The following is a 15,910-nucleotide window of genomic DNA, read 5'->3' as shown; positions in this document are numbered from 1 at the left end:
GTAGGGGAGAGTGTGGGGGAGGGGAGGGGGAGGGGGAGTGGAGAGTGAGGGGGAGGGGGAGGGGAGGGGGAGTGGAGAGTGAGGGGGAGGGGGAGGGGAGAGTGAGGGGGAGGGGAAAGGAGGGGGAGGGAGGGGAAAGTGAGGGGTGTGGGGGGAGGGGAGAGTGTGGAGGAGGGGAAAGGAGGGGGAGGGGGAGGGAGGGGGAAAGTGAGGGGTGTGGGGGGGAGGGGAGAGTGTGGAGGAGGGGAGAGTGTGGGGGAGGGGGAGGGGAGAGTGGGGGGAGGGGGAGGGGAATGTAAGGGGGAAGGGAGAAGGAGGGGGGAGTGAGGGGCAAGTGAAGGGTGTGGGGGTGGGGAGAGTGTGGGGGTGGGGAGAGTGTGGGGGTGGGGAGAGTGTGGGGGTGGGGAGAGTGAGGGAGAGGGGAGTGTGTGGGTGAGGGGGAGGGGAGAGTGTGGGGTAGGGAGAGTGTGGGGGTAGGGGTAGGGGAGAGTGTGGGGGTGGGGGAGGGGAGAGTGTAGGGGAGGGGGAGAGTGTGGGGGAGGGGAGCGGAGGGGGAGGGGAGAGTGTGGGGAGGGGAGCGGGAGGGGGAGGGGAGAGTGTGGGGGAGGGGAAAGGAGGGGGAGGGAGAAGAAAGTGAGGTGTGTGGGGGGAGAGGAGAGTGTGGGGGAGGGGGAGAGTGTGGGTGTGGGGAGAGTGAGGAGGGTGGGGAAGGGGAGAGTGTGGGGTAGGGGAGAGTGAGGGGGAGGGGAGAGTGAGGGGGGTGGGGGAAGGGAGAGTGAGGGGGAGGGGTGAGGGAGGGGAGAGTGAGGAGGGAGGAGAGAGTGAGGGGGAGGGGAGAGTGAGGGAGAGAGTGAGGGGAGTGAGTGATGGGAAAGAGGATGAGTTGGAGGGAGGAATAAAGGGAGAGGTGGGTGGGGAGTAGGGGGGAAGAGAGTGAGGGAGAGGGTGTGACAGTTCTGAGGGGATGGGGGTACTTAGGGGGAGAGGGCATGGGGGTAATGGGGGTGAGGGGGAGAGTGAGGGGTGAGGGATCCGAGGAGCTGGGAGGTCTGAAGAGGAATAGGGGAGGGAGTGTGAGGGGAGTGTGTGATGGGGAAAAGATGGAGAGTTGGGGGAGGGATAGAGGGAGAGGTGGGTGGGTGAGTCGGGGAAGAGAGGGAGGGAGAGGGGTGGGAGGGGAGAGGAAGGGGTAGAGTGAGGGGGACGAGGGAGAGGGAAGTGGGAATGAGGACGAGGGAGTATGAGGCAGGTGTGAGGGAGGGGGAGATGGGTGAGGGAGATGGCGATGGACTGAAGAAAAAGATTGAATGGAGAGAGAAGGAGAGGGATAGGCGAACTAGGGAGTGGGTGAAAGAAATATAGAGGTGGGGAGAAAGGGAGGTAAGTGAGTGAGAGTGAAAAAGGGTTTAGAGACAGGGAGAGAAGAGGCAGCAACAGCACAAGTGATGAGACTGTGTGAAAGAAGGAAGAGAGGGAAATAGGGTGGGGGAGGAGGTGGAGAGGGGCAAGGAACTGGTTGAGGGAGAGGAATGTGTGTGACTTTGAGAGTTTAACTGCTGGTGGGAGACAGTGGATATGTGCAAGGAGGACACCGAGGGAAAAGCAGGAGACAGTGTGTGCTGTAGTGTCAGTTAGAGACAGAGAGAGTGAGAAACTGGAATAGGAAGAAGGCCAGGGACTGAAGGAAGACCAGATGGGGGTGGGGGTGGGGGGCAAACAGAGTGAATGAAGAAATGGATAGAAAGAGAAATTCAGAGAGTTTGAAAGAGGTGCAGAGCTGAAGGAAGTGAGGAAGATAGAGCCCTCCAGTTAGTGGGACCTCGTGGAGAGAGAGGGAAAGAGGTTAAAAACAGATAGAGAGAGACTCACTTGCAAAGGGGTGGTGTGTCATGGGGTGAGACAGATGATGACACACAGTGGGATCCAGTGAGGAAGAGGTTTCGTGAGTGACTCAGAAAATGGACAAAGCCAGAGAGGAGAGTGATTAAACTGCTGAGGATTGCTGTGGGTCACTTTTCTGCCTGTCATTCTGATTGTGTTGGGACTGACTGTTGTTTCCATTCCAGACCCCAGTACATTTGCAAGGGAATTTTCCACGGGATACCTGATTGGAGAGATTCTTAATCGCCACAAACTCCAGGATGACTTTGACCAGTTCTCCAAGGGAAGGTGAGAGAGTTCACTGTCTCTGTCGGTTCAGGAAATATTTAACATGAGCTCTCATTATGAAACAGCACGACCCATGCTGCCTGGACTGGATATACACATTTTGATAATATTGGGTGGTAACAATATTGGAAATTCAAGTTATAACATAACCTTGATGTTAAAGGTGTATACAGCTGCATTGTGGAGCAGTTCAGTTTATTATCAAAGAGTCTCAGCACCTCAGGGCAATCAGATTAATACCACTAATGGATGGGCTACCGACACTCAATGACATTGGAGACAAGGGGCAGACGGAGTGTAGTGGCCATCAGATGGACGACACCCCAGAGTTCTGAAGAAGATAGCTGTGGAGATTGCAGAGGCATTGGGAGTTAGACAAAGGAGAAATAGTGGATATGATCTGTTTCAATTTCCAAAAGACCATTAACAAGGTGCCAACCAAGAGGCTGCTAAATAAGGTAGGAACCAATGGTGTGAAGGGATAATTACTGGCGTAGTTCGAGGATTGGCTGACTGTCAGAAGGCAGAGAGTATGGATAAAGGAGTCTGTTTCAGGATGGCAACCAGCGGCTAGTGGACTTGTACAGGAGTTAGTGTTGGGGCCACAAATAGACATTAGACATTAATGATCCAGATGAAGGAAATGAGGCCATTGTTGCTAAGCTTTCAGATGATACAAAGATAGGTGGAGGGACAGGTAATGTTGAAGAAGTGAGGCTGCAGAAGGACCTGGACAGACTGGGAGAGTGGACAAAGATGTGACAGATGGCATACAATGTGGGAAAGTGTGAGGTTATGCACTTTGGTACGAGGAATAGAGGCAGAGACTTTTCTAAATGGGGAAAGGCTTTGGAAATCTGAAGCACAAAGGGACTTAAGAATCCTAATTCAGGATACTCTGAAGGTTACCATGTCGGTTCAGTTGGCCGTTAGGAAGGTATATGCAATGTTAATGTTTCCAGAGGGCTATAATGCAAGACTAGAGATGTACTGCTGAGGATGTATAAGATCAGACACATTTGGAATATTATGAGCAGTTTTGGGCCCTGTATCCAAGGACGTCCTGTTGTTGAAGGAGGTCCAGAGGAGATTTATAAGAAAGATCCTGGGGTTGAAGGGCTTGTCATATGTGAAGTGGTTGAGGACTCTGGGTCTACACTTGATGCAGTTCGGAATGTTGAAGGGGAATCTCATTGAAACTTACGGAATACTGAGAGACCTAGACAGAGTGGACGTGGAGACGAGGTTTCCACTAGCAGGAGAGACTAGTATCTGGGGACACAGCCTCAGGGTGAAGGGATGACCTTTTAGAACTGAGATGGGGAGGAATTTCTTCAGCCAGAGGGTGGGGAATCTGTGTGACTCATTGCTGCAGAGGGCTGTGGGTGTCAAGTCATTGAGTGTATTTAACACAGAAATAGATATGTTCTTGGTTTTAAAGAGGACGAAGGGCTACAGGGAGAAGACCTGACTAGATGGGCCGATTGGCTTAATTCTGCTCTTGTATTTCATGGTCCTATAGTCTAATCACAGCCGGTGTACAATGTCACTCCAACCAATTTATACTTTGAACCAAGGCAATGTGTAGTGTCACCCTTTTAACTGAATATTGTTGATTAGTCGTGTCCAGTATGCAGTGTGATACCAATGAGCAGGGTAAATTGAATAATGCCAGAAGAAGTTAAAATTCACACAACACCAGGTTATAGTCCAACAGGTGTATTTGGAAGGACGAGCTTTCGGAGCGCTGTTCCTCCATCAGGTGGATGCCCATAATGAAGGAGCAGCACTCCGAAAGCTAGTACTTCCAAATACACCTGTTAGACTATAACCTGGAGCTGAAAAATGTGTTGCTGGAAAAGCGCAGCAGGTCAGGCAGCATCCAAGGAGAAGGAGAATCGACGTTTCGGGCATAAGTCCTTCTTCAGGAAAAGCTTATGCCCGAAACGTCGATTCTCCTTCTCCTTTGATGCTGCCTGACCTGCTGCGCTTTTCCAGCAACACATTTTTAAGCTCTGATCTCCAGCATCTGCAGTCCTCACTTTCTCCTAGTTGACTATAACCTGGAGCTGTGTGATTTTTAACTTTGTACACCCCAGTCCACTATCGGCACCTCCAAACGCCAGAAGAGAGTGATATGATATAACAGAGTAAAATCAAAACAGGGTAATAAAGAGTCACGAGACCTGAAATGTTAACTCACCTTTCTTTCCACAGATACTGTGATATCTGCAGTTTCTCCAGCAATTTCTGTTTTTGTTTCAGACTTACAGCTTCTGCAGTTCCGTATATCTGAGCTCCCGGGGATGCAGAACTCCAGCCTTCTGTCTTCTCATTGTTCTTTGTTCTTTGTTTGTGTTCAGGAACACCATTTCTCAGATCAATAATTTCCAGCGCCTGTTTCCGACTCTGCAGCTCTTGGGGGTGATGATCAGTGACAAGGTGGTGATGGGACTGGTTCAGCAGGAGCCAGGAGTTGCCACACGCCTCCTGTACCAGATCTATATTGCCCTGCGCAGGAAAGAGAAGGCTCAACTCTCCAAGCTTGCCATGGAGACCATGAGACCATCTGCAACAGCCAAACTGGCCAGCATCAGCAGCAAGATGTACAACGAGGTCAGAGCATAGCAACATAGAAACAAGGAGCAGGAATAGTTGCCATTCAGTGATTGATCATCCAATTCAGTCCCCTGCTCCTGCTTTCTCCCCATACCCTTTAATATTCAGTTGAATAAAGGGAACTATAGAGCTATAGGGAGGAGCTGGCCAAAGTTCAATGGGGCAATACCTTAGCAGGGATGGCAGTGGAGGAACAATGGTGGATATTTCTGGGTATAATGCAGAAGTTGCAGGATCAGCTCATTCCAAAAAGGAAGAAAGATCCTAGGAGGAGGCAGGGGTGGCCGTGGCTGACGAGGGAAGTTAAGAAACATATAAAGTTAAAAGAGAAAAAGTATAACATAGCAAAGATAAGTGGGAAAATGGAGGACTGGGAAGCTTTTAAAGAACAACAGAGGATTACTAAGAAGGAAATGCACAGAGAAAAAATGAGGTACGAAGGTAAACTGGCCAAAAATATAAAGGAGGATAGTAAAAGCTTTTTTTAGGTATGTGAAAGGCAAAAAAATGGTTAAGACTAAAATTGGGCCCTTGAAGACAGAAACAGGGGAATATATTACGGGGAACAAAGAAATGGCAGAAGAATTGAATTGGTACTTCAGATCTGTGTTCACTGGGGAAGACACAAGCAATCTCCCTGAGGTAACAGTGGCTGAAGGACCTGAACTGAAGGGAATTTATATTTGCCAGGATTTGGTGTTGGAGGGACTGTTAGGTCTGAAGGTTGATAAGTCCCCGGGGCCTGATGGTCTACATCCCAGGGTACTGAAGGAGGTGGCTCGAGAAATCGTGGATGCATTGGTGATTATTTTCCAGAGTTCAATAGATTCGGGATCAGTTCCTGCGGATTGGAGCGTGGCTAATGTTGTCCCACTTTTTAAGAAAGGTGGGAGAGAGAAAGCATGGAATTATAGACCAGTTAGTCTGACCTCAGTGGTGGAAAAGATGCTGGAGTCTATTATAAAGGATGAAATTACAACACATCTGGATAGTAGTAACAGGATAGGTCAGAGTCAGCTTGGATTTATGAAGGGGAAATCATGCTTGACTAATCTTCTGGATTTTTTGAAGATGTAACTCTGAAGATGGACGAGGGAGATCCAGTAGATGTAGTGTACCTGGACTTTCAGAAAGCTTTTGATAAAGTCCCACATAGGAGGTTAGTGAGCAAAATTAGGGCGCATGGTATTGGGGCAAAATACTGACTTGGATTGAAAGTTGGTTGGCTGATAGGAAACAAAGAGTAGTGATAAACGGCTCCATTTCGGAATGGCAGGCAGTGACCAGTGGGGTACCGCAGGGATCAGTGCTGGGACCGCAGCTTTTTACAATATATATTAATGATATAGAAGATGGTATTAGTAATAACATTAGCAAATTTGCTGATGATACAAAGCTGGGTGGCAGGGTGAAATGTGAGGAGGATGTTAGGAGATTACAGGGTGACCTGGACAGGTTAGGTGAGTGGTCAGATGCAAGGCAGATGCAGTTTAATGTGGATAAATGTGTGGTTATCCACTTTGGTGGCAAGAACAGGAAGGCAGATTACTACCTAAATGGAGCTGGAAATGTGTTGCTGGAAAAGCGCAGCAGGTCAGGCAGAATCCAGGGAACAGGAGAATCGACGTTTTGGGCATAAGCCCTTCTTCAGGAATCGGGGCTGAAGAAGGGCTTATGCCCGAAACGTCGATTCTCCTGTTCCCTGGATGCTGCCTGACCTGCTGTGCTTTTCCAGCAACACATTTCCAGCTCTGATCTCCAGCATCTGCAGACCTCACTTTCTCCTCAAAGATTACTACCTAAATGGAATCAATTTAGGTAAAGGGGCAGTACAGAGAGATCTGGGTGTTCTTGTACACCAGTCAATGAAGGCAAGCAAGCAGGTACAGCAGGTAGTGAAGAAGGCTAATAGCATGCTGGCCTTCATAGCAAGAGGGATTGAGTATAGAAGCAAAGAGGTTCTTCTGCAGCTGTACAGGGCCCTGGTGAGACCACACCTGGAGTACTGTGTGCAGTTCTGGTCTCCGAATTTGAGGAAAGACATTCTGGCCATTGAGGGAATGCAGCGTAGGTTCACGAGGTCAATTCCTGGAATGATAGGATTACCTTACACTGAAAGACTGGAGCGACTGGGCTTGTATACCCTTGAGTTTAGAAGACTGAGAGGGGATCTGATTGAGACGTATAAGATTATTAAAGGATTGGACACACTGGAGGCAGGAAACATGTTTCCGCTGATGGGTGAGTCCCGAACCAGAGGACGCAGCTTAAAAATACGGGGTAGACCATTTAGGACAGAGATGAGGCGAAACGTCTTCACCCAGAGAGTGGTGGCTGTATGGAATGCTCTGCCCCAGAGGGCAGTGGAGGCCCAGTCTCTGGATTCATTTAAGAAAGAGTTGGATAGAGCTCTCAAGGACAGTGGAATTAAGGGTTATGGAGATAAGGCAGGAACAGGATACTGATTGAGGATGATGAGCCATGATCATAATGAATGGTGGTGCAGGCTCGAAGGGCAGAATGGCCTACTCCTGCACCTATTGTCTATTGTCTATTGTCTATTGATACCTTTAGCCCTAAGAACTAAATCTGCTTCTTCTTAAAATCATTCAATCTTTTGGCCTCCACCACAGCGCAGAGATCCCCTGTGGACATTCCCCTCAGCAATAAGTATACCGTTTTGGATACTGCTGGAGGGATGACCTACCAGAGGAAAGCCATAGCAGTCAGTTCTCTGGCACTGAGCCTGACACTGTGGCTAAGAAGGGGAGGGGGCAGAATAGAAAAGTACTTGTGGAAGGGGACTTGATAGTTAGGGGAATCGACAGGAGATTTTGTGGTCAGGATCGGGACTCCCGGAAGGTATGTTGTCTTCCTGGTGCCAGGGTCCGGGACATCTCCGATCGGGTGTATAAGGTTCTAAAAGGGGAGGGCGAACAGCCAGAAATCTTGTTACATATTGGCACTAATGATATAGCCAGGAAAAGGATCGAGGATATAAAAAGTGATTTCAGGGAGTTAGGATGGAAGCTGCAAAGCAGGACAGACAGAGTATTGTTCTCTAGTTTACTACCGGTGCCACGAGATAGCGAGGCGAGGAACAGGGAGCGGGCGCAGCTTAATACGTGGCTGCGCAGCTGGTGTAGGAGGGAGGGCTTCAGATATGTAGATAATTGGGATGCCTTCTGGGGAAAGTGGGACCTGTACAAGAAGGACGGGTTGCATCTGAACTGGAAGGGGACCAATGCCCTGGGTGGAAGGTTTGCTCGAGTAGTTCGAGAGGGTTTAAACTAGTATGGCAGGGGGGTGGGAACCTGAGCTGTATACTGGAGGTGAGAGTTGATGCAGATGAGGCAATAGCAAGAGGTAGACCAGCTAGTGGGAAGGATTTTCCTGGGAAGGAACCAAGGGAGCAGATAAAGTGTGTTTGCTTTAACGCAAGGAGTATCAGGAATAAAAGTGATGAACTTAGAGCATGGATCAGTACCTGGTGCTATGATGCTGGGGCCATAAACACAGACATGGGTTTCTCAGGGGCAGGAATGGTTGCTGGATGTTCCAGGGTTTAGAGCATTTAAAAAGAATAGGGATTGGGGAAAAAGAGGAGGGGGTGTAGCACTACTAATCAAAGAGGGTATCACAGCTACAGAAGCTTCCATTGTTGAGGAAGATCTGCCTACCGAGTCAGTATGGGTGGAAATTAGGAACAGCAAGGGAGCAGTCACCTCGTTAGGGGTTTACTACAGGCCCCCCAATAGCAGCAGGGAGATTGAAGAAAGCATAGGTCAGCAGATTTTGGAAAAGTGTGGACGTAGTAGGGTTGTTGTAATGGGTGACTTTAACTTTCCCAATATTGATTGGAACCTCCTTCAAGCAGAAGATTTGAATGGAGCTGTTTTTGTAAGGTGTGTTCAGGAGGGTTTCCTAACTCAGTACGTTGACAGGCCGACGAGGGGAGAGGCCATTCTAGACTTGGTGCTCGGCAATGAGCCGGGGCAGGTATCAGATCTTGTGGTAGGAGACCATTTTGGTGATAGTGACTACTACTGCCTCACATTCTACATAGCTATGGAAAAGGAGAGGATTAGGCAAAATGGGAGGATATTTAATTGGGGAAGAGGAAACTATGATGCGATTAGACATGAATTAGGAAACATGGACTGGGAGCAATTGTTCCATGGTAAAGGCACTATAGACATGTGGAGACTGTTTAAGGAATAGTTGTTGCAAGTGATGAATAAATATGTCCCTCTGAGACAGGCAAGAAGGGGTAAGATAAAGGAACCTTGGATGACGAGAGCAGTGGAGCTTCTCGTCAAAAGGAAGAAGGTAGCTTACATAAGGTGGAGGAAGCTAGGGTCAAGCTCAGCTCTAGAGGATTACAGGCAGGCAAGGAAGGAGCTCAAAAATGATCTGAGGAGAGCCAGGAGGGGGCACGAGAAAGGCTTGGCAGAACGGATTAGGGAGAACACATAGGCATTTTACACTTATGTGAGGAATAAGAGAATGGTCAAAGAAAGAGTAGGGCCGATCAGGGATAGCATCGGGAATTTGTGTGTGGAGTCTGAGGAGGTAGGGGAAGTCCTAAATGAGTTTTTTGCTTCTGTCTTTACAAAAGAAACGAACTTTGTAGTGAATGAAACCTTTGAAGAGCAGGTGTGCATGCTGGAATGGATAGAGATAGAGGAAGCTGATGTGCTGAAAATTTTGTCAAACGTTAAGATTGACAAGTCGCCAGGCCCGGACCAGATTTGTTCTCGGCTGCTTTGGGAAATGAGAAACGCGATTGCTTCGCCACTTGCGAAGATCTTTTCATCCTCACTCTCCACTGGAGTCGTACCTGAGGACTGGAGAGAGGCAAATGTAATTCCTCTCTTCAAGAAAGGAAATAAGGAAATCCCCGGCAATTACAGACCAGTAAGTCTCACGTCTGTCATCTGCAAGGTGTTAGAGAGGATTCTGAGGGATAGGATTTATGACCATCTGGAAGAGCATGGCTTGATTAAATGCAGTTAACACGGCTTTGTGAGGGGCAGGTCATGCCTCATAAACCTTATCGAGTTCTTTGAGGATGTGACTAGAAACATTGATGAGGGTCGAGCTGTGGATGTAGTGTATATGGACTTTTGCAAGGCATTTGATAAGGTTCTCCATGGTAGGCTCATTCAGAAGGTCAGGAGGAATGTGATTCAGGGGAACATAGCTGCCTGAATACAGGATTGGCTGGCCAACAGAAGACAGCGAGTGGTAGTGGAAGGAAAATATTCTGCCTGGAAGTCTGTGGTGAGTGGTGTTCCACAGGGCTCTGTCCTTGGGTCTCTATTGTTTGTAATTTTTATTAATGACTTGGATGAGGGGATTGAAGGATGGGTCAGCAAGTTTGCAGATGACACAAAGGTTGGAGGTGTCGTTGACAGTATAGAGGGCTGTTGTAGGCTACAGCGGGACATTGACAGGATGCAGAGATGGGCTGAGAGGTGGCAGATGGAGTTCAACCTGGATAAATGTGAGGTGATGCATTTTGGAAGGTCGAATTTGAAAGCTGAGTACAGGATTAAGGATAGGATTCTTGGTAGTGTGGAGGAACAGAGGGATCTTGGTGTGCAGGTACATAGATCCCTTAAAATGGCCACCCAAGTGGACAGGGTTGTTAAGAAAGCATATGATGTTTTGGCTTTCATTAACAGGGGTATTGAGTTTAAGAGTCGTGAGATCTTGTTGCAGCTCTATAAAACTTTGGTTAGACCGCACTTGGAATACTGTGTCCAGTTCTGGTCGCTCTATTATAGGAAAGATGTGGATGCTTTGGAGCGGGGTCAGAGGAGGTTTACCAGGATGCTGCCTGGACTGGAGGGTTTATCTTATAAGGAGAGTTGACTGAGCTCGGACCTTTTTCATTGGAGAAAAGGAGGAGGAGAGGGGACCTAATTGAGGTATACAAGGTAATGAGAGGCATAGATAGAGTCGATAGCCAGAGACTATTTCCCAGGGCAGAAATGACTAACACGAGGGGTCATAGTTTTAAGCTGGTTGGAGGAGAGTATCGAGGGGATGTCAGAGGCGGGTTCTTTACACAGAGAGTTGTGAGAGCATGGAATGCGTTGCCAGCAGCAGTTGTGGAGGCAGGGTCATTGGGGACATTTAAGAGACTCCTGGACATGCATATGGTCACAGAAATTTGAGGGTGCATACATGAAGATCAGTGGTCGGCACAACTTCGAGGGCTGAAGGGCCTGTTCTGTGCTGTACTGTTCTATGTTCTATCTATGTTCTATTTTCCATGGTAGAGAAATCTCACCCGTCCCTCGGGAAAGAAATTTCTACTCAGCTCAGTCCCAGTCCTAAATTGCCTACCCTGTGTCCTTAGACTGGAACCCCTGGTTCTGGGCTCCCTGGTCATCGGGAACATCTTTCCTGCATTTATCTAGTCTTGTTAGAATTTTATAGGTTTCTATGTGATATCCTCATTCTTCTCATCTGCGGTGAATATAGTGCTAACTGATCCTCAGCCCTGCCAGTGCAGGAATTAGTTTGGGAAACCTTTGTTCTTCTCCCTCCATAGCCAGAATATCCTTCCTCAGGTATGGAAAGCAAAACTGTACACAATATTCGAGTTGTGGTCTCACCAAGGCCCCGTGCAATTGCGGCAGAACATCCCTGCTCCTGTGCTCAAAGCCAGTTATGATGAAGGCCAGCACACCATTTCCCTTCTTCATCTGCATGCTTACTTTCAGCAGCTGGTGTACAGGGACACCCAGGTCTCAGTGCACCCCCCCCCCCCCCCCTTTCACCAACCTATCAGCATTTAGATAATAATTTGCCTCCTGCTTTTGCTCCCAAAGTGGATGATCTCACATTTATCCCCATTACACGGCATCTGCCATACATTAGCTCACTCCCTCAACTTGTCCAAATCATACTGCAAAATCTTTGCATCTTCCTCACAGCTCACCACAACCCAGCTCTGCATCATCTGCAAATTTGGAGATATTACAGTAAATTCTTCAACTAAGTCATTAATACACTTTTAATGAATCGTAAACTGCTCCCAGTAATCAGCTCTGTTGTTTTTTCGTGGCCAATTTGTATGCCCCTTCCTTGGATCCATTAATCTTCACAATTTCCATTTTTAGCCAGGGGTTATTTCAATTTTCCCATTTTGTTTTTGTGCTAGACAGGAATGTACAATCATTGCCGTTCACCACTGCGCTCTTTGAATGTTTGCCATTACCTTTCCACCATCATCTCTTTAAGTAACAAGACCTAATCTAATAAAACCATCTCACTGAATATAGTTTAAGCTTGTATTTATTTAATATGTTTGCAGTTTAGTTTTAGTTAAGTAGATGTGTTTGTTTTGGTAGAATGGTGGATTGTTATTAACAATGGTTCTATGCTATGGCCTTGTTTTTTGTCCTACTTTTTTCTGTTTTGTTGGTGTTATTCTTTTTCTTTATATATAAATGTTTGGTAAAAGATTTTAAAAGCTTTTCAATAAAAATACTTATAAAAAAACCATCTCACACTTGGTACCATAATAAGTCACTGCATTAAGATTCAGGACCCTAGTCTCAGAATCAACTGTCACGCTCCATCTTGATGAGGAATTCTATTATATTATGGTCACTCTTTCCTAAGGGGGTCTTGTCTAACTATATTGCCAATTATTTCTTTCTCATTCCACAATATGGTATGCTCTGTTCTCTCATTGGTTTCTCAACATATTGATCCAGAAAACCATCCTTTATACATTCTAGGAATTCCTCCTCTACTGCATTGTTACTAAATTGATTTGCCCAATCTATATGCAGATTAAAATCACCCATAATTACGGACGTTCCTTCATCGCTCTAATTTCCTGTTTAATGAACTCCCCAGCTTTGTCACTCCAGTTTGGGGGGCTCTTTGTATCTGGCCCCTGGTGTTGTCAAGCTCTGCCCATACAGATTCCACTTCCCTGGAGCTCACATCCTTCCTAACTATTGTGTTAATGTTCTCTTTAACCAGCAATTCCCAACCCTGGTCATCCTGCAGCCTTGTCTCTGCTATTCCAGTGATATCATATCTGTTTGTATCTATTTGTGTGACTAATTCATCCACTTCAAAAAGTACAAGAAGATGGAACAGGCCATCTGGCTATTCGAGAGTTCAATCAGGTCATGGCAGATCTGAGTACTCCCCATTTCCCATTTACTCCTCACCCCCAATAACCTTTTACCCTCTTGTTTAATAAGTCTATTTCTACCTCTGCCTTAAAAAATTCAAAGAACCTTCTTCCATCACCTTTTCAGGAAGAGACTTCCAAAGACTCTCAACCTTCTGTGAGAAAAAAAAAATCACCTCATCTGGTTTAAATATGTGACCCCTGATTTTTAAACTGACTCCTAATTTTAGATTCTTCCACAAGAGGAAACATCCTTTCCTCATCCACCTGGCCAAGATCCCACAGTCTCTGATAGTTTTTATTTGAGTTTCCTCTTACTTTTCTCAGCCACGTTAAATAGAAGCCTGGTCTGCCCAACCTTAACTTATCCATTCCAGGTATGTGTCTGGTAAACCCTCTCTGAACTGTTTATAATGTGTTAACATCTTTTCTTTAATACGGAGACCAATGCTGTGCATGGTACTTCAGATGGGGACTCACCAGTATCCCGTGAAAGTGAACACCTTACTATAGTGTTCACTTCATCTCATGGTAAATGATGACATTCTATTGGTTTTTCTTTACTTGCTATACCTGATTATCTACCTTCTGTGATTCATGCATGGGAATACCCAGATCTGACTGCATCTCCAAGCTCTGCAGCCTCTCACCTTCCAGATCTCATTTGACAGATCTCATTTATCTTATCTATGCCCTTTAACTTGCCCTCTCACATAACAATGCAATGTCGTTTTGTAGCCTCTTTACAACTTACTTTCCTGTCTTTATGTCTTCAGTGCAGGGGACAACCAAAAATTGGTGGCTCCATCCAAGAGATTGATCTAACTTGAGGCCCCAGCTCTGACATGTATGGCGTATCACTTATTACATTTCCAGCCTGAATAAGACACATTTATGCTTACCTTCTGCCTTCTGTTAGCCAATCAAACTTCTATACATGCCAATATACCATTACTAGTTTTCACTTTCCTCAGCAACCTTCAATGTGTTTAGTTTCACTCATGGGTGTGATCTTTGCTTGCTAAGTAGGCATCTGTAGTTGTCTGTCCTTGTGACAGATGTTCAAACAACATCTGGAACTCAAAGTGTCCACTGCTTCCCCCTTGTTCACGCCACATGCTACAACTTCAAATAACTTTGCTGGATTGGATAAATATGATTTATCTTTCACAAAACCATGTTGATTGTACATGATTGCCTCAAACATTTCTAAGTGTCCTGCTAAAACCAGCAGAGAGTTTGTCCCCAATTCCCATTGACTCCAGTTTTTTTTTTTAACCAGGGCTCCTTGATGCCACACTCAGTCGAATCCAGCCTTGATGTTTAGGGCTGCCCCTCTCCCCTCCCCTCCCCTCTGGAATTCAGCTCTTTTGTCCATGTCTGACCCAAGGCTGGAATGAGGTCAGGAGCTGAGTGACCCTGGGGGATCCCAAACTGGGGGTCACTGAGCAGGTTATTGCTGAGCAGGTGCTGCTTGATAGCCCTGTTACTGACACCGTCCGTCACGTTACTGAGGATCGAGGGGAGACTGATGGGACGGGAATTAGCCGGGTCGGATTTGTCCTGCTTTTTGTATGCAGGATATACCTGGGAAATTTTCCATATTGCCATCACTTTGCTGATGATTTGAAGGGATCAGCTCAGATAATAATTACTGGATTTATGCTGACTCCTGGTAATGTTCCACATTCCATTAGCTGCAGTGATTACACAAAGTAACATATTATTGTCAAATTGTAAAAAGCCCCAAAAAAGACTCAAGGGAAGCAAACATCTGAGGAAAATTTAAATAATAATTTGTTTCAGGGAAATATAAAGAACAAGGGAGAGAGTTCAAATTTGATGATTGACATAAGTCTATGAGTAGAGAACAAGTCAGTCAGGTCGGTTTGGGATTAATACAGGGCTGTGGGGAGAGAGCGGGGCAGTGGGATTAGTTTGGGATTAATACAGGGCTGTGGGGAGAGAGTGGGGCAGTGGGATTAGTTTGGGATTAATACAGGGCTGTGGGGAGAGAGTGGGGCAGTGAGATTAGTTTGGGATTAATACAGGGCTGTGGGGAGAGAGCAGTGCGGTGGGATTAGTTTGGGATTAATACAGGGCTGTGGGGAGAGAGTGGGGCAGTGAGATTAGTTTGGGATTAATACAGGGCTGTGGGGAGAGAGTGGGGCAGTGGGATTAGTTTGGGATTAATACAGGGCTGTGGGGAAAGAGCGGGGCAGTGGGATTAGTTTGGGATTAATACAGGGCTGTGGGGAGAGAGTGGGGCAGTGGGATTAGTTTGGAATTAATACAGGGCTGTGGGGAGAGAGTGGGGCAGTGGGATTAGTTTGGGGTTAATACAGGGCTGTGGGGAGAGAGCGGGGCAGTGGGATTAGTTTGGGATTAATACAGGGCTGTGGGGAGAGAGTGGGGCAGTGGGATTAGTTTGGAATTAATACCGGGCTGTGGGGAGAGAGTGGGGCAGTGGGAATAGTTTGGAATTAATACAGGGCTGTGGGGAGAAAGCAGGGCGGTGGGATTAGTTTGGGGTTAATACAGGGCTGTGGGGAGAGAGCGGGGCGGTGGGATTAGTTTGGAATTAATACAGGGCTGTGGGGAGAGAGCAGGGCGGTGGGATTAGTTTGGGATTAATACAGGGCTGTGGGGAGAGAGCGGGGCAGTGGGATTAGTTTGGGATTAATACAGGGCTGTGGGGAGAGAGCGGGGCAGTGGGATTAGTTTGGGATTAATACAGGGCTGTGGGGAGAGAGCGGGACAGTGGGATTAGTTTGGGATTAATACAGGGCTGTGGGGAGAGAGTGGGACAGTGGGATTAGTTTGGGATTAATACAGGGCTGTGGGGAGAGAGCGGGGCGGTGGGATTAGTTTGGGATTAATACAGGGCTGTGGGGAGAACAGGACAATTGGATTAGTTGGGGATTGATATGGGGCTATGGGGAGTGCAGACACTGGGAT

The 15,910-nt window shown here is 47.0% G+C and overlaps 1 protein-coding gene across 1 annotated transcript in view; it reads left to right on the top strand.

Annotated features, from left to right (window-relative positions):
- Positions 1-1,224: 1,224 nt before the first annotated feature.
- The window catches only part of spef2 (sperm flagellar and cilia associated 2), an 894,484-nt gene continuing 879,798 nt past the window's right edge, over positions 1,225-15,910 (top strand). Inside the window, exons 1-3 of the mRNA XM_087994173.1 lie at positions 1,225-1,249; positions 2,067-2,169; positions 4,533-4,785. Coding sequence (XP_087850299.1) covers positions 1,225-1,249; positions 2,067-2,169; positions 4,533-4,785 — 381 coding nt within the window. The remainder of the gene's footprint in view (positions 1,250-2,066; positions 2,170-4,532; positions 4,786-15,910) is intronic.

The sequence above is a fragment of the Chiloscyllium plagiosum genome, unplaced genomic scaffold (assembly GCF_037043375.1).
Source record: "Chiloscyllium plagiosum isolate Xiang-an unplaced genomic scaffold, Cpla_swu_hap1 HiC_scaffold_2, whole genome shotgun sequence".
NCBI lineage: Eukaryota > Metazoa > Chordata > Chondrichthyes > Orectolobiformes > Hemiscylliidae > Chiloscyllium > Chiloscyllium plagiosum.
The sequence above is the reverse complement of the archived record's forward strand: the minus strand, read 5'-3'. Positions and strand labels throughout refer to the sequence as shown.